Source organism: Fulmarus glacialis, unplaced genomic scaffold, assembly GCF_000690835.1.
Source record: "Fulmarus glacialis isolate BGI_N327 unplaced genomic scaffold, ASM69083v1 scaffold12630, whole genome shotgun sequence".
Classification (NCBI taxonomy): Eukaryota; Metazoa; Chordata; class Aves; order Procellariiformes; family Procellariidae; genus Fulmarus; species Fulmarus glacialis.
The window spans coordinates 58,712-77,335 of record NW_009188393.1 but is presented as its reverse complement, the minus strand read 5'-3'; the positions used below and the strand labels follow the sequence as shown (position 1 = coordinate 77,335).

The 18,624-nt window shown below is 36.2% G+C and overlaps 1 protein-coding gene across 1 annotated transcript in view; it reads right to left on the bottom strand.

Annotated features, from left to right (window-relative positions):
• Positions 1–6,057: 6,057 nt before the first annotated feature.
• HERC2 (HECT and RLD domain containing E3 ubiquitin protein ligase 2) overlaps positions 6,058–18,624 on the bottom strand; it is a gene marked incomplete at both ends in the record, with an annotated part of 70,953 nt that continues 58,386 nt past the window's right edge. Inside the window, 12 exons of the mRNA XM_009578455.1 lie at positions 6,058–6,141; positions 8,085–8,282; positions 8,958–9,145; positions 10,204–10,343; positions 11,239–11,330; positions 12,469–12,630; positions 14,319–14,496; positions 15,269–15,483; positions 16,657–16,855; positions 16,982–17,097; positions 17,245–17,400; positions 18,332–18,457. Of these exons, the coding sequence (XP_009576750.1) occupies positions 6,058–6,141; positions 8,085–8,282; positions 8,958–9,145; positions 10,204–10,343; positions 11,239–11,330; positions 12,469–12,630; positions 14,319–14,496; positions 15,269–15,483; positions 16,657–16,855; positions 16,982–17,097; positions 17,245–17,400; positions 18,332–18,457 (1,854 nt within the window). The remainder of the gene's footprint in view (positions 6,142–8,084; positions 8,283–8,957; positions 9,146–10,203; positions 10,344–11,238; positions 11,331–12,468; positions 12,631–14,318; positions 14,497–15,268; positions 15,484–16,656; positions 16,856–16,981; positions 17,098–17,244; positions 17,401–18,331; positions 18,458–18,624) is intronic.

The window sequence follows — 18,624 nt, the reverse complement described above, 5'->3', positions numbered from 1 at the left end:
GAGGTCCCTCTGGATGGCAGCATGACCCTTCGGTATATCAACCACTCCTCCCAGTTTTGTATCATCAGCAAACTTGCCAAGGATACACTCTGCCCCATCATCTAGACCATTAATGAAGATGTTGACCAGGATTGGACCCAGTATTGACTCCTGGGGTACACTGCTAGTTACCAGCCTCCAACTAGACTTCATGCTACTGATCACCACCTTCTGGAGCCGGCCATTCAGCCAGTTTTCAACCCACCCCACTGTCTGCTCATCCAGCCCATACTTTGTCAGCTTGTTTCTGATACAAAAATAGGACATACCTAAACATTAAGGAGAAAAAGTTAATGGTTCCAGGATAGGCTGCACTGCAACTTCTGCAATAGGTCCTATCTCTGTGACATAGCTGTTTCACTGTCGGTGATTACTACAATTATCACCATTTATAAGCACTGTAAATTCCAGCGCCTCTGTAACAGAAGAAATTTTTCAACTAATGCTTGGATTGGCACAAACATGAAAAACAGTATCTGGTTATCTAGACGCTTCCACTACATGTCCTGAACTGACCTGACAAAGCTTAATGATTGTTCTAGGTAATTTCTATGACCTGACTTAGTTGTAACTACTTGAGTTAATCTTAGTTCAAACACAGCTGACCACAATGATGAAGATTTTTTTTTTTAATGAAACTAAAGATTTGGAGGTTGATCCGGGCTTAGTAATTTCACTGTTAGAGATGGAAACATGCAAAAACAATAGGTGTGTTAATTGCAGCTAGACAGAATGATTCTTACCAGTTCAGTTGACAACCCTGTAGGCTTTCTTCCCTAGATAAGGAATTTTACATTCCCCCAACCACCAATACCTTACTTATCTTTAATTTCAAACAGTTCATTGTTCATCTATCTCTACTCAGCATTGTATCTGTTCATCTTTAAAGGAAAATGGAAAGACAGAGGGGTAACAATGATAAAATTTGTTGATAAAGTTTTCTTCCCCTATTTCTGAAGAAGCAGCCAATGCCTTAGTAAATTCAGTTTTCCTGGATTGTAATCCACTTAGTTAATGCATCCTATCTCTACTCATACATTCGATTGTCAAATCTGGGTAAGTTTTTCGTACATAAGACAGATCAGAAGCTATGTTGTTGGCCAGAAAACTGAATACATTTTTTTCTTATATTCATTAATGATAATACTTAAATATGCATCTACGATACTTACTAGGAGCCTCTAAAAATGAGTAAGCACTACCAAAAAACATATATATACACACACGCACACAGAGTAATGTGTTTCTTAGGCACCTACAGAAAATTGTATTTTAAGATTTGATGAAGATCCGTAAGAAATGGCATGCAAAGAAAATCCCATGTATTTTGCTGCAAGAGATGCACACAAAGTGGATAAGAATACAAAAAGCATTTCACCAGTATAGAGAGGAAAGAAATGGAAAGTAAACAGAAGGCTGGAGAAACCCAAGATATTTTTTTCCCCTTGGCGTTCTGCAATTTATATTCTCAACCTGCCCTGACTGCAAAGGGACTCCTACAGTGCACGTAGTTCACCAATATCCGTAAGACTGTTCATTCAGAAATAACCCAGACTCATCCCACTAATCTGTATTTGGTCCCACTCCAAGCTACAGTGCACCTCAAAATCCAGTTGTTCTGATGCTGCATACTTCTGATGCTTTGGATAAAACATCCACCAGATTTCTTTCAGGTTTTATTGAAAGGCTGACACACTCAAGTCTTCCTCATGTATAAGATGTTCTGTATCAGCACAAGCTGGTTTTAATTCAATGGACTTCTAAGAAATTTGGATGCCCAAGAAGTTTTGAGTTGACAAATCACTGAGTCTTCTCTTAAAAAGAGGAAAGTATGAGTAGAAGGTCTATGAAAGCAGTAGTTACATCACTGTTTTTTCAAACCTCAGACCTAAAATACAAATTAATCAAGTGACAATAAAAAGGCAAGCAATCCTGCCTGAACTGAAGAGGATGGCACACACATTTGCTATGATAAATTTAATGTAGTATTTCTTTACTAGCAACACAGAATTTTCATTTAATCTGATCATTTAGATGCAGGAATGGTTACAATCTGACTTTTAGCAAAGCAGTGTTAAGAACGCCATGAAGGATTATTGTCATTTCTGCCAGCACCTTAATATATTGCTTGCTGACAAATGCCCGTATTAAAATTTGTTAGGTTATTAGCAAAGAGTAAAACATTTCACTGAAAAATGGCAAAAATTCGTACAAATGTGTTTAGACCACAATACACCACAGGTGTTTTAGCTTTTTATTGTAGAGGTCTGGAGCACAGCCTCTTGCTCATGTTTCCAAATCATCCCCTTTAGAGACATAGTAAGTATCCTGTGAAACCTATTTTACTGAGGCTGAGCCTTTACTATAGGCTGAATAGGGTCAGAAATAATGATCACTGAATACATGCCTTACTAAACACAGATTACGCAGCATCTCAAGTTTTTAAAATACAGTTCCAGCCTTCTTGCTGATGAGATAAGTTTTTCGCATAAAACAAGTTAGTATGTTGATTAAAGCCCAAGAAGGATGTTCATAAAACAGTCTGCCATCAGAAGATATCAGCTTGTGGGAAACCAGCTTTTCTTGGACCAAGAGAAATGTGGCAGCTCAAAAGCAGCATACAGTGAAGTGTGTAAGAATCAAGTTCAAGAACTTGCCTCAGTGCATAATAACTTATTGTGAGCAGAACCATTGCAACAAAGCAGAAGAGGAACTCAAGTCAATCTCTAATCTGGTTAAAGCATTTTGAAGTGATGAAGACCAAAATTTAAGTTCTTTCTCTGAATCTGAAGAACAAAACTTTGTATTCGTCTCAAGCAGCCTGAAAGTATCCACTGAAATTCTGGCCATCCTGTGGGACTCTCTCCAACCCACCAGAACTTGGGAGAAATGTAATACATAAAGCCATGCACTCAGAGACTAATTTAAAAGTTTAGAAAAAGATGACAGCTTTTTAGTTGCAATCAGCAAGACAGACAAATACGTACTGGAAACACAGAAGACAGATCTATGACGAAAAGAAAAACAATTCAAGGATATGTCATGAAATCCATCTCGAGAAGAGGTAGAGAAGTATCAGTGTGATAATTACAAGAGCACAGACACAGTCTCACCTGTACCTTGAGGTTTCAGTTATCTATGCTCAAACTGAAATGCTACTGAAAAAATACATTATAAAAAGACGAGGAGTAGAGAAAGACTGTTCTACGCATGCAGACCAAAAAAGCTTAGCCCGTGTAGGAAAATGAAGGCTGTCATGAAATGAGTGTTCTTTAAAAGCACGTTTGATAAGGGAGAAGACAATAACCAGCAAGGAGGAATGTTATTTAAACTGAAGTATAACACTCAAAAAAGAACAAATAATTCATTCATCGATATGCTGTGCCTACTTTAAGATCAGATCATTTTTAATCATCATGCTAGTGAGATTTCTGTAACCCACATTTAATAAGGAGCCCTAATAAGGAGGAAGAAACTATTCTTAAAGTGGGATTTCATATATCCATAAATCATTCTTCCCATGACATTAGAAAACATTGAACCAGGAGATCCTTTGCAATATTACATTCCTGAAAGTAGACATTCTCCTTAATAACGGAAATTTGTTTCCCCTTTAAAAGGAGGAAACTCCTTTCAACTGCTGTGATAATCTCTTTCATCTAAAGGCAAGATATGATTTAACAGCATTATGAATGTGTCTGCCTATAGGTCATAACACACTGTCCATTTGACACCACATGAGCTACACTGCTACTTAAATACTAGGTAAATCTGATCTGCTAGTAAGAGGGTCAGTAAGTAAACTTGAACTCTGGAGCCCTGTCTAGACATGTAACTGTTAGTTCACTTTCTGTCTCAGTCTTCGACTACTTCTATTACACCTTTCCAGAACAAGGCCAAGTGCTGTTTTGGAACTTTTCACTTAACAACCGTTCCCAAAAAGTAATATAGCTAAAACTGCGTCAAGTTCGGTTTCTTCTGCCCTACGCAGCCCTCCAACAGCGTCCCAAACTGTCTCTGGGCATTCAAGCTTGCCCTCATGCTACTCCTCAAAGCATAAAACATCTACCCTTGATTTTATGCTATAAAAATACCAGGCTGGCACTTGGGTGAATTGTAGTACAGTCATCACATTGTATTTTACACAACTTGAGCAAGAAAACTACACAAAACTACTGTGTCCTACTATCACCACGCTCCCAACAGAAAAGATCCAGGGCCAAGTAGTATGTAAGGTGAATGTGATCTACTCTAAAGGAATCTGGTCCATGTAAAACTTGACCTCTGGGCAAGGGAATGGTGTTTGGCTTGCTTTTATGCTGCAAGTTAGACAGCTGTTATGTCCAGTTCTGGTACTTCCAAAGAAACCACTAAACAACAAGGTAAGCTGAGGAAATATTTTTAAAACCAAGTCAGTATCTGGAAAACAACTTTAAATTAAAAACTCATCTGTTTATTTTATATGAAGGAAAGTGATGAAGTAAATTGCCTGCACTGTATAATATCTAAACTGTAAGAAGAGTCTTCTGAAAGCAACGGGATCTTAAAGCCTACCTGCAGTTGAACCCGCAACTGCAAATAAGATGAAAATCCTTAACGTTGACAATTAGCTGTCTGAGACCATGTAAAGCAGCTTTGAATCTTCAATTAAATATAATAAAGGATCAAACAGTTTAAGAATCTACATTTTCACTCTCTACAAAAGTTAACTCAAGACATTGTGACCCGTACTTGGTACTGTGTAATCAGGCCAGATTATGAACATGGTCTTTTTTAGTCTTCACTTGGCTAAATCTAGGACAGACTTGTGTTATAGCAATATTTCATTTCCCCCAGAAGCTACGAAGAAGGGAAGCTCTACCAGTTCTTTTCTAGAGTTCAAGACAGATTCAAGTAACAAACTGGAATACAAGAGAAAGCCTATCTTAATTAATTAACAGTAGAAGGAGAACAGTAGGAAATGAGCCCAAAACCTACTCACTAGTTTCCTGCTTAAAGTTAAATACTTGCATTGCATTGGACTTTCTGAATTCACACACACACAAAAAAAGTAATGAGAAAATCTCTGGCATTCTCTTCAGCTTCAACTTCCCAAATAATAAACTAAACCAACACATTTTAATCAAATAACATTACCACAAGAAATTTTAAGTGCCCATAGAAAATGGCAAAGAAACAGAAACAGGGTCCAGCCACAACAGGATATACTTCTGTTCATTAAGAGCAAACTAATTAGTCAAAATTTTCACAATTTCTCCATTCTAACCTTACAAAGAGTAGGTTTTATTACTTTTTACAATATACAAAAAAAGAAAACCACCACTAAAGGAAAGAAATACATGAGGACTCTGTAAGACCAGGCTTCGGTCCATTTAAATGAAAACAATGTTTTACTATTCTATGTTACAGAAACATCTATGGAAAAAAGACATATCTGGCCTAAGGCACAACATTACATTTTCTAACGTCAATGATAAGGAAAAAAGCCCTTTTGTATCAAAGAGTTCTGCAATCAATATGACCACATGTGATGGCCAGCAAAGGACAAGAGTTTATCAGCCTGATTTTTAATTATATCAAGGGCTTTTTTTTTTTTCCCTTGCCTTCCCCTCCCTCCCCCCTTCATGTTCTCTGTTATGAAAGCAACAGCTGAACAATTCATCTGACCATTTGGAAAGGTAAGAAAGGCATCAGAATCACTACTCTCTTAAATTATCTAATGTAGTGAGTTTTGAAAAAGTGGTCCTTTGTCAAGCAGCTCATTAGAGTCTAAATCATTCACTTAGTATTTCGACAAGCGTCCCCCACCCCCCAAACAACTACAGTGTGGATGAAAACATACTGAAAAGAAAATGAGCAGCCCTTGCTGCATTCACTTCTTCATTGTTTGATTCTCTGATAAAAATTCAACTCTTCAGTACTCAGATACCAAACAGCTAAAACAAAGGGACTTGACAAATGTATAGCGATGTGGGCTAAACATATAGATACTAAAATCAAAACTTCAGCTTAAGATACCTGTATTCTGTTGAGCTCTACGACTGGCCCATGCTGACGATCTCTCACCATAGTTGCTTGCACAACTTTTCTGAAAGCTGCCTCCTAAAAAACAAAAATACACAAAATTAAAATAGTGGCAAAACTGCAATCAAGTAAGAAAGCTGCACATATTTCACACATAAACACATACTTAGTTCAACTCAGGAAAAAAAAGATTCTTCAGCAGAATAGAGAAACTGATCCTGCAATACTATCCTTCAGCAATTTCCTTCTCAGTACATCACAAAACACTAGAAAAGGCATAACACTTCTGAGTCTTTCTTTAGAAGAAACGGAAACAAGCATCAAGTAATTTTGGAATACTAAAAATAAACAAAAGCAACAGAAGATAAAGCTGTGAGATGTTAGTTATGGATCATGTTATTTGTGCTAATACAATTCAAGTCTGAAACAGTCAGGATACTAAAAAAGTAAAGAAGAAAGTCTTTCCTGTATCACTCAAAACCATGGCTTGAAAGGCTGTACTGCATCCAGATTCAGTTATTACTAAGCAACCAACATGCCGCTGAGTGGAAGTATAGATTAGTTTATACTAGAACAATACATGTATATGGAGAATAATTAATGTCAGAGAAAAACAATCAAAAAAGCCAAAGATGAGATCATCTTGCTATGGAAAGCAATAAATAAGCAACAAATAAAACTTAAAAAATAAAACTTTTCATGCAGATTCAAGTATCTGAGGTTCTTTCATTAAATATTTGGATCAAATTTTACACTGTCAGTTTCAAGCAAGCTTTAAAAAGTTTAAGTCTTTAGAATCTCTGAAGGTAAGCCTGACTTAAATGCCTAGATATGAATATGGCATCATAACTTCTGGTGTCTCTGTTCAATGCTTTTGACATAAAATATGCCTGATATCACATTTTATCTTACATCTGAAGCCTTTCTGTAACTGTTCTGCAGACTCTTAAAGTAAATTATGGTGAATGTACCTCCTGCACACCCATTGTTACATTTAACATTATATACCTAAAGACTCCCTATTAATAGCACTAAGATACAAAAGTGTCACGAACAGAATAGCTAGGATTTCCCTTTCCTTTCTTCTAATTTAAGTTTTGATGAAAAATGTGTGGTCTTCTCTTGATCTGTGAAGCATGTATTCTGCTGGATTGCTCTACTACACAACTTTATTGGAGTCTAGAAAAAGAGACTTTGTGACAATACATGCTAAGGAGTCTAGTTCAGGCCATGTGTCTTATTTAAGGACATAGAACAGCACTGCAGAGGGAAACTTAACTTTTCAAACATATCTCCCAGCAGATTTTGTCTGTTTATATAAGGTTATAATTTTTTGTTAGACAAGTTACTATGACAGTGAGAAAATTCAGATCCAAAACTGACGATCATATTGAAGGCAAGTCATGTTTTTAAAGGCTTTCCATATCTGAAGTTTTGAATATCTGAAGTGTGGTAGCCTTGAAGCATTATAATTATCTAGATTTTCTCATGACTCACTTTACTTACAACTATAAAAATCCACTTTCTTTACCAATTTGAGATTGTACTCCTAGGTATTCTGTCTTCACTTTTAGCCCAGTCTAAAAGAAGTTTGTACCTGCATAGAACTTTGGATCAACTAGTATATCACCTGATCATGACAACTGAAATACAAAAAGCAGACAATGACCATTTCATACCTATCTTACATTTTTTTTCAGGATAGCATCTACTGAACACTCTAGAAGAATTCGGCTATACTACAAACTGAAGATTTACAGTGTAAAGTTATTTTCAAGATCAACACACAAAAGCACTATGATGAAGAACTGAGGAAAACATAATGAAAAGAACACATTCACAAAGAAAGAAGTTTGCATAATCAGAAGGCAAATATTTGATATACAACTTACAGAACAAATTTAGATATAGTCCTATTATAGTCTATACAGATTATAGTTCTATTTTCTTCAGAAACAGTTTAAATAGTACATTTCACTTACAGTTACAAATCACTCCCTTAAAAACATTCTGATAAATACCTTTCCCTGTGATATCAGTATTCCCCGTAATGTGTCAAACCCAACTGAGGGTCCTTGGCCAGTTTCATCAAGTCTTCCTTCAAGATCAAACATTGGAATGCAAGGACAGAACAGTTCAGAAATGTGATGCAACAGCAGAAGCCTGTTTCTCAATGAAATTATGGGAATTTCCTGCAGGTGATTGTACTCCATAGGAACCTATGATAAGGCAATGATATCCGAATGTAATTTAGAATTATTATATACTTTATTTTATTACACAAAACAACAATTTATAAGATTTGTAGGTAAATTTGTATTAGAAATTCAGATATTTGCTTATTCACGCTGTCAAGACTTAATACACTGAGTTCAATTTTTTATAAAAGACACTAAGAGTATCCATCTAAACTGAAACAAGTATTAGAAATGTGACAGTTAGACTATTCTTGCTATTCCGTATTTTACAATTCTCTTTACCCATAAACAGACACATTTTACATCCTGTCATCGCTACACCCAGGCATTATAGCTGAAAGACAGAATATTCAAAAAACAATCTTCTCAACGTAAAGCAAGCAATGAAGAACTCCCTTGGAAGGCATAAGATTTTCATAGCTGGAATACAGAACTAAAATTCCTGCCAATCTGCAAACTGAGTTACTGTTCTGCACTGGATTAACAATTGAATGAAGAGGCTTTCTCATTGGAAAGAATTGGAATCCTTCTCTGGAAATATGGAAGTAAAACAAAGTAACTGGCTCAAACTCGAAGCCAAATCAAAGCACACTGAACTTACGCAGGGATTTAGAAAGGAAATAAGTCTACTGAAAGATCAGCAATAAGCATACTAAGTATGTTTAAAATCTGAACGCAATAAGCCAAAAATATTACCTGTGTAGGGAGCTTGCCAGCATTAGCAGGTTTACTGGTTGACCAAGCTAAAGTATGTGCTGAGCCACAGGCTACTCTGTTGATCTTTTTACCCTGAAGTGCTGCAACCAAGCGTGGTCTCTGGATGGCATTAGTTGTTCCATCTCCAAGCTGCCCTTCATCATTATCTCCCCATGTATACACTTCCCCTAAACCAATAAAAATAATTAATTGTTCTGAAGCTAAGATAGAAACTTTTTGCCTTTTTTTTTTTAATTAGCTTTTATAACTAATTTAACCGAATGAGGCCTTGGACTGTAATCAAGATTTCTAGGACTGATGACCATCCTGAAATCCACTATCTAGTGCAGATAAATCTTGAATGACGTGGTTAGGCCCACGGTCTATGTAGAGCAGCTAGTATAAAATGCATTTATTTCCTCATAGTTTGTATAACTTAAAACTTCCATTCCAGAACAGGAGGAAATGGTACAGCAGAAGAATAACAACAGATACACCAGAAACAGCCTGTTAGTTTTTGATAACATTTTGATAGTTTCATAGCAAAAAAAGCTGATATTAAAAAAAGAATTAGAAAAGGCTTAACATTTTGTATGAGACAAAAGAAAAGATCCTGTAATAGGTTATATTACTGGAGAGGACATTAAAATGGGTGCTTACTGTTGCAAGATAATTGGCAAATACTTTTAAAATAGCAATCTTGTTTCTGAGCATTCATTTTCTGCAGCTATATCCTGTTTCACTAGCACCTATAAAACACTCAGTTATTGTGCAGACTTGTTAATTAAATGTGAGAGTGAGTCTGCTACAAAGAATATTCAGTATCTCAACCTGCTCTGTAAGAAGCAATATTGTTTGTGCAGTGCTTCATTTAGCAAATTAACACCTCAGCAGGCTCAGAAGACCCTGTAAAAAAAAAAAGCCAAATGCATTCATTCTACTGCTTGACCAATCTGTAATTACTTTGAGAGCTCTATATTTTTCTTTGACCATCAGCATTTATGAAACTAAACTCTTCATTTTTTATGAATTAAAAACCTTCAGTTGGTTTTATGGGATCATTTTAAATCAATGACATGCTTGCTGCTCAAGAAATACGCGACATCTGCAAACACAAAATACGTCCACACACATAGAGGACCAGCATTTGTAGTAAGGACAACCTATCAACAGCTGACTAAAGAATAAAGTTTCATTTTTTTCAAATTCAGTACTGAGAATTAAGTAAATTATTTGATTTTTATACCATCTTCAGTGCAGCAAACACAGTGCAAAGACCCAGTAGCAATTGCAATGACTTTCTTTCCTTGCAGTCCCTGCACTTGTCGTGGTCTTCTAACGTGGTCATCAGATCCATGGCCTAACCGATGATAATCTCCTTTGCCCCTGCACAGAGAAGGTAAAACATTTCAAAACTGTGTTTTAATTGTGGAAAAAATGGAATGACAGACTGTGTCTGATATTTGGCCTGTAGATGTATTTATAAACAGTCCAAAACCAAAATATTCTCCAAATATTCAACATTAATCATCCCTAGCTCGTATGACATGGATATGATTCTGCTGATACGTTAAAAATTCTTAAGCCTCCAATATGCTGCTCCTACTTATTCTGTGTAGGTCCTTATACCACTTTTGCAGAGGCTTGTTTGTTTTTTTCCTCTTAAAAGGATCAAGTATTAGAAGCTTTCATTTGCAAAACCAGTACGTTTACTGACCTCAGAGACTGGAATTTTGTACAGTTTAAAGATATCTCTAATGCTATACAAACAAAGGGGCAGAAAGATGTGGGGAAGGTTTTGTTTAGTCTTTTTAAACACCTAAGTCTAGTGGTTTAAACTACAAAATTTGGAATGGCGTAGGAAAAATTAAACAATGAACTAAAATCAAATTCTCAGACTACAGCCACCATAAGCTAGACACAATTTTTATAATATACGAGGATGTTATTTATGCTGTCATCTTCCACCCTGCATGACACTTCAGGCTTATACTTCTACTGACCTCCTTGGAACTTCTGCATCTTGCAGTGGTCAATGCCTGGAATGACAACTCTGTGCTTAGGTCTCCGAGACAAAATACTTTGATTTTTCATTCAACTAGTACTATAAAATGTTCCCCAAAGTGATAGATTTTATTACTAATCAAGACAGAGGAACTCAAAAAAGTTTTTGATGGGGGGGGTGGTGGAAATCAAAACAGCGAAGGCAGTATAACACTAATACCTGTTGCAGATAAGGTCGCTTCTAACACTGTCAAAATAACTAATACAAAATACTTACCACGTATATACTGCTCCAGATTTGGTAAGAGCCACAGAAAATTGTGATCCACATTCTACTTTAACCACTCCAAGGCCTGTGAGGGAATCAATCTAGGAAAATAATATCAAATTAAATCGCATTTAATTAGGAGGCTATAGTTTCATAGACTGCACTGTCTTAAGTAAAATATAATGTGCAAGTGTGTAAGTGTCTATGTGTCTTTAAAAATTAAAACGTGTATGTAGATCATTTAGCAGAATCCTATTCGTTTCATCTTTCTACCATTTACTACTTAAACATTGAAAAGAAGCTCAGATTTGGCAAACGAAGATAATCTCTACTATGTTTTGCCAATAGTTACTCAGCAATTGCTCCTTAGTAGAAACGGTAAGGCTCTGTCTCAAAATATTAATCATCCCTAGCTCGTATGACATGGATGTGATTCTGCCAACATACTAAAAATATTTAAACCTCCAGTACACTCTTCCTATTTATTCTGTGTGTAGGTCCTTATGCCACTTTACCATCAATCCTATGGGACTGATGATTGAGGAAACATAAACAAGCTATTTTCGTATTATGTTACATCATGCAATAAAAAATTGTTATATGGGACAGGCTGGTAGACTTTGTCCATTTGGAAACAGAATGGGGACATCTGTATCTAGACAATAAAGTGTGATTCTGGACTAAGAATCTAAAATCCACTGTGCATAGGTATACACAGTGACACTCAAACACAAACAATGTTCATCTTCATAACAAGTGCTGTAATTCAAATTAGATGGCTACATGGATTTCATTTGTAACATATGAAGAAATTCCAAGTCAACCATGCATTCACTTGAAAGGTTTAATATAAAGTAGGATTATTTTTTAATCAATTGATATCCCTTTCTGGAATGAATTTATGACTTCACAGCAGTGTTATGAAAATTTATTAACATGAGGAAATATGAAGATTTCTTGGCAAAATCTAATGTTTTGACAGGAACCAAAATTACAATGAGAAATATTGCTAGAACCAGCGTTGTTCTCCAAAGAAAAAACCTTCAAGGGCAACTTCAACAGTCAGCACAAAATTTAAAGACTTGTCATTGTAGCCTACAAAGTTTGTTCTTAACAACAATCAGAAGAATCCTGATATCCCAGGATGGGTGGAAGTTTGCACATATTGACAAATCTGTCTTCAGCGTTCTCCATCAACCTCATGGTTTCTAAAACAATGAAAAAATTACATTCAAATACCTTCATTGGTACTTTACAGCCATCACTGCCTCCTCTCCCAAGTTTTCCATAATCTCCATCACCCCAGGACCAGACTGTATCATCATCAGTCAGGCACAATGTCTGTGCATCTCCGCTGCCACAGGCTATGTCAATCACACGGTAGCCCTGGAGAGCTTCCACCTGTAAAGAAATCACCCATTTTTGTTCACAATAAAAGATTCAGTCATTTAGTTTCAGAAAAGATGACAAACCCAACTTGGAGAGGTGCTTCACTGGAACTACTGTTCTAAAACACCACAGGAACAACCAAATAAAGGCAAGTCAGAGGGCTTTGCTCTTTTTTCAAACCAGCAAAATGAAAGCTAACTATGTATTTTAAATACTGGATTATTCTTTTTAATTGGTGAACTAGTTAAATTTTTTTGACCTAAAAAGGCAGGGAAAACAATTCATACAAAACACGTAAGGTTATCAAAGACTATATTCTGTTTAAATAATTTCAGGCTCTCTGGGTGAGTACTGTATAAAGTAAGAAAAAAAAAAAAGTATTCAAATACTCTTACTAGTTTACAATTTTCCAGCACTTGCATCATAACCTGAATTTAATCAACATCTTTTGGAATGCTGCCATCTAGTGATGAAGTATGGGATTTGGATTCACAAAGTAAAAGGACCCACATACATCGCATCCTCCCCATCCTCACCCCTACTTGAAACAGATTATAGGTAGCACAATCCATCATCCAAAGCAGTGTGGAACTTCACATATTTCAACTCATTTACAGATTTTCTATTTTCATACTAACCAAGAACATGGAAGAGGGAAAGATGTATAAAGATGTATAGGAAGATGGGCAGACCTTGGTTTTTTTGGGGGCGGGGGAACAAGAACAGCTGGATACAGGTGATAAGGTCCCAAAGTGGACTAAGAATGTATGAGACCTCGTCCCACAAATTCAAGCAGTGAAAAAAGTTAATGCTTGCGTGAATAGAAATATATGCACAGAGCTATAAATAAAAATGACAAAGTAACATTCAGTTTGATTCAACTAATGTAATTTTATTCTTTGCTGTATTTTCAGCAAGAGAACACAGGTAGCAAAATGAACTCTCATTTCAAAGGCAGGGCAGTTTTCTTAATACCACTATTCTAACTTAAAGCTCTTACAGTCTAGTTCACTGGAGTACGACTGTCTGAATTACAACTCATCAGCTAATCAGTATACTCATTCCTCCTACATTCAATACTGTCCAAGTTCTCAGATTTACCAGTTAAGAATCAAATGGAAACAGCTATCTTCTTCATCAATAATTGCTTAACTCAAATTTCTTTAGCAAATAGGAATTAAATACTTCATAATTACTTAGGTTAAATTCTTATTAACTTAGTATATACTTCAGTAACATCTCAGTATTCAATCATGAGAATTAAGAGTATAATTATTAAGTCAGGAAAAAAAGCAGTTTGCAAGTGACCAAGTGGCTATCACTGTAATCACTGGTACATTTTCCAGGAAGTAAACAGTGAGGGGACCCAGTAGACAAGGAGTTCACTTGGTACTTTTCAGTGCAAACTACTCCTGTGAAGGGGTGGAATTTACTTACTGAGGAGTGGAGTGTTTGATTTGGGGTTTTCTTTAAGTCTTCTCTAAAACAAATTCCTTACAAGCTGTTCAGTGACCTCTAGCAAATTTTTGCAGCTCCACTTTCACTTTATTCTTCCAATCCTTTCCTGTTTTCTAAAGCAATTGTTCATTTCTTACAAATACATGCCACTATTTTGGTCCTTCAGTCTTTATATGCAGAAATGCAGATAGTTACGAATCAGAACTGGACTAAGGCTGTGTAGAACTCCAAAGGTTTCTTACCAGTTTAGGTTTTAATTGGTCCTCACTATCTCCATGCCCAAGGCGTCCATATCTCCCCTTTCCCCATGTAAAAAGGTCTCCAGCAGCTGTAATACATGCGCTGTGTGCTCCCCCAGCAGCAATGTCAACCACTTCTATACCTCTCAGAGATTCAATTACACGAGGACGATCACAAGGGCTGAAATGAAAATGTTTGTCTCGACAAAACTTTTAGAATAGACCATTCACGTTCACCAATGTATGGAGAGAGGTTTTTAAAAGAAGTACGAGGACACCTAAAATAACCGAGTATTTGCTTTTTCTCCAGTTTAATATCCTAAAGATTTATGTTTAATTAGTCATTCAGAAATATTTTTAGAGGCCTATAAAAGCTAGAAGTATTTTACCATATGTTATACTACAGCATTACAGGTAAGCTGAAACTACAAAACCACTTCCATTAAAATCTAGTCAAAGCTAAGCATTTACCCTGGAAAATCAGTCCAACTTAAGATACGTTATCAAAATTCCTAGCATAAAATGTACTGTTGCCCCCCATGGACTTCAGCGCTCCTTCTTCTTTTTGGATCAGAACATTGTTATCTCTAGCACAACAGAACTTCTCCTTTAACGTAGGCAACAATACATGTGGAGATCAGAAGCAGAATGGCATTTTGCTCCCTGAAGTGCCTTAAAGTTCCACATACCTACAAGACAGATCCCAAAGGAAACCCACTAGACTTTAGCATCCACAGATGTGTTAGAACACAATATCTAACTACAGAAATCAGATAACTGTTTATCTGAAAAATATTTTGTGGTTCTCCAATTTAAAAATGTGCATTTCCACATCACTACTTAACACTGACTTCTACATATAGGCAGTACTCGTACAACACTTCAAATACGTAGCAACTATAATAAGTATCCATTAATAGTTTTTAAAAATAACATTTCAAAGTGTTACTTGCCTTCGGTTTCCATGACCAAGTTTACCATCTTCTGCTTCACCCCAAGAATAAACTTCTCCCTCAGAAGACAATGCCAAACAGTGCTTTCCTCCTGAGTTCACCGCAACTTTCTTTATAAACACATGTTGAATGGATTCCAGTAAAGTTGGAGTAGAAACTGACTCTGTTCCTCCAATTCCAAGCCTACCACCTGCTCCATATCCAGTGGCATACAGCTTTCAAGTAAAGAATAAAATTTAATTTTGTTTGCCTCTTGAAGAACAGTCACTGTAGAGAAGAACTCTTAATGAATGCATACTAGAAAACAGTTATAGGAAAGCCTGAAAAAAACAGTTTCTTACATGCCTCTACACCCTCTTTTGGAAAGTAAGAAATATTTTTAAATATTTCACAAAAAAATTGTGAAAATATGGCTACAGTCAAGTCAATATGAACTGTCACTGACTTAACGGATTTCATTTTAAATTCTAAGGCTAATTTTGTATGAGTATCAAGAAACCATAGCTTTGCGCGATAACATTACAAAATCATCTATCACCTGTAGGTCTCTTTCAAGCAGCACTATTCCATTTTTCCTTCTTCTGTGGAGTATACGCACCTAAACACAGTTGCTTCTTCCCCTCCCATCCCATAAATACAATGTTAAGTACTGCTTTTCACTCTCTTTGTGTCTATCTGAAAGTAATTTCTCTCAACAGAATGATGTCAAGCAATGTCATTAATCTGTCCTTATCCTTCTGTGAATCATTAACAAGGATGATACTGACTGCTGAGGACAGAATCATTACAGTATCTCACTAGATGAATGTAACTGTTACACAAAGCTCTAGCTAAAATTCTCGATCACATCCTTAACACAAAGCTGCCATCTGTATCAAAATAAAGACTTTTTCAAATTCATGAACTTTTTTTTTTCCTATACCTTACTAAACCTCTGCATGGCGCTCCTTTTCACTCAGGATTTAAGCATCTGCAAATCAGATTCTGCAATATCCAACTTACAGGCATTTTGCCAACTGTGAACAATCTCAGATTCCAATTACACCTCCCCCTGTCAGAGAGACATAATCACCACCACATTTTACTGTCTGTCCTGTTTTATGGGACTCTGTGAGCACATTACTTGTATTCAGCTTTGTTTTCCAAAATCTGATCACAGTTTTGAATTGCGAGCTAAGACACATGTCTTGTTTCATGCATTTAATGCTATAGTACACTGAATTCCTAGATTACGCTGGCGGAGTTGGTGTGGTTCAGTTTCTATAATAATAATAATAATAATAAAAATCTGTGCTATGCACATTATTTTTTATTTAACCAAATCCATTCTGACTGAGGATGAAATTTTTCAAGGGACTCTAACAAATAATCATCTGTTGTATCCTTACTTTCCCATCAGCAGTCACTGCAAACAGAGTCTGTTCACCACCAATTAACTGCACCGGTCTAAGGGTAGCAAGAGCTTCACATGGAGTTGGAACTTTGACTTTTGCCCCTTCAATCCCACCAAGTTGTCCTCTGTGATTATGACCCCAACCATAAATAGTTCCACTGCCTCCAGCAGAAAGTGTCCAATCATCGGGTCGTCTGCAGAAAATGCAAAACAAACTAAATTTTAAAAGCGCTTTTAAAAAGTCACAAAAAAGTGCAGTTTATCATTGTACAACAATGAAGCATCACAAGACCAAACCAATGACAGTTGAAAGAAATAACCTATTCATCCACTGGACAAGCTGCTCATCCTGTTCTCTCTTAAAGACATCATGGCACTCATGAAGAACATCCATATTTTCATTATCTGCCATTAATTCTCGGATTTTCTTTGCCACCTGAAAAATATTTTGGATTAAACAACATTATTCAAACTATCAGTTGCTCCTATCACAGCCGGCATAAAATACTTCAAACACAGTGTATCTTTTGAAATTAAACACTTCCACGTGTTCCATGAACCATTTAAAATATTCCTGTGGTACCTCATCAAGGAAGAGGCGAGGTAATGCTGTCCTTTTATCAAGGGCCACTGCAACCCTCGATGCCATACAGTATCTCCTGAACCAGGCCCATTTGTGTGTCTCTGCACAGCAAGGGAGAGTGTCCAACTCTAGATCACAAGCAAGAGCCACAAGCACCTGCAGACAATCAAAAGACATTTTAGAGATGTATCAAAAATGTGTAATAAAAAGCAATATGCATTTGATGTAGTTGAACAGCCCATACACCAGTAGGGCCTGAACACAGTCTCAGAGACATGTAAAGTGCAAGGGACATTAAAAGCCATCTTCATTACCCTCATTAATGGGGCAGCATTAAGCGTACCCATACTATCTCACATGGTTATGTATCTGATTTCCCCTTCCAATATAGAAGCCCCTGTGAAAAACACTCCTAGATTAATTAACTTTTCAATATCAAATACTATGTGCTAAACTTTTTACCTTCCATTTCCAAACTAAGTCACCTTCCTACAATTAAATCAATTTTCAACTGATTTTCAATTTGATTTAATTTCAAATCAATGTTACTGATGAAGATTGTGAACAATGGATTAGCTCTTCCTTGTATAAACTTTTACATATTTTAAGAATTTCTTTTCCTTAAGATAGATAGTTTAGCTTTTACTACATGGGAGGCTTTTTCAGCATTTTATTCTTGATGCTCTTCTCTAGACTTCCTCAGTTTGTTTGGTTTTACTTTGAAGTACAGGGTCCAAAACTGAATAGCCTTCCTTTCAAGGCATTCTTATTTGTTCCAACTAGATGTAAATAAAACCTTCAGAGTATTTAAATAAATAAAAATGTCCAACACTCCTATTAGGACAACTCAGAAATCACTTATCAAAAAGTGTAGTCTACTGTACTTCCAAGATGTTTCTCTGACCTACCTACCCCTGTCTAGCTAGGTACTCCTTATTCTTTATTTGTATATTTGATTCTCCTTTCAGAAGCAGTATTCTGATTTTGTCAGAAAATGTTTCTGATATAGGACTAGGTGAGCTTACCACACCTCACAAAAAAATCCAGAACTATACTAATGAATTCTTTACTGATTGTACCCCATTACCTTAAAGAAAGGGCTGTGGAGCAATTGTTTGCCACCTCTCACAATGGGATCTTCATAGTCAAACTGTCGCTGCAAAGCTTCTGGAAGACCTTTAACCAAAGCAGCTAAAGCACTCCCTGTGAAACTCTAGAGAAACCACAGAACTAGAAAGTTAAGTCTTACTGTATGTATTACAAAAAGTACATTATTTAGATGACCATGACAAAATATTAATAACTTCCCAAACTACAGTTAGCTATGTGAAGTATCATTTCCATCCATTTTCTAATACAAAAGTATTCCTATCACTTTTT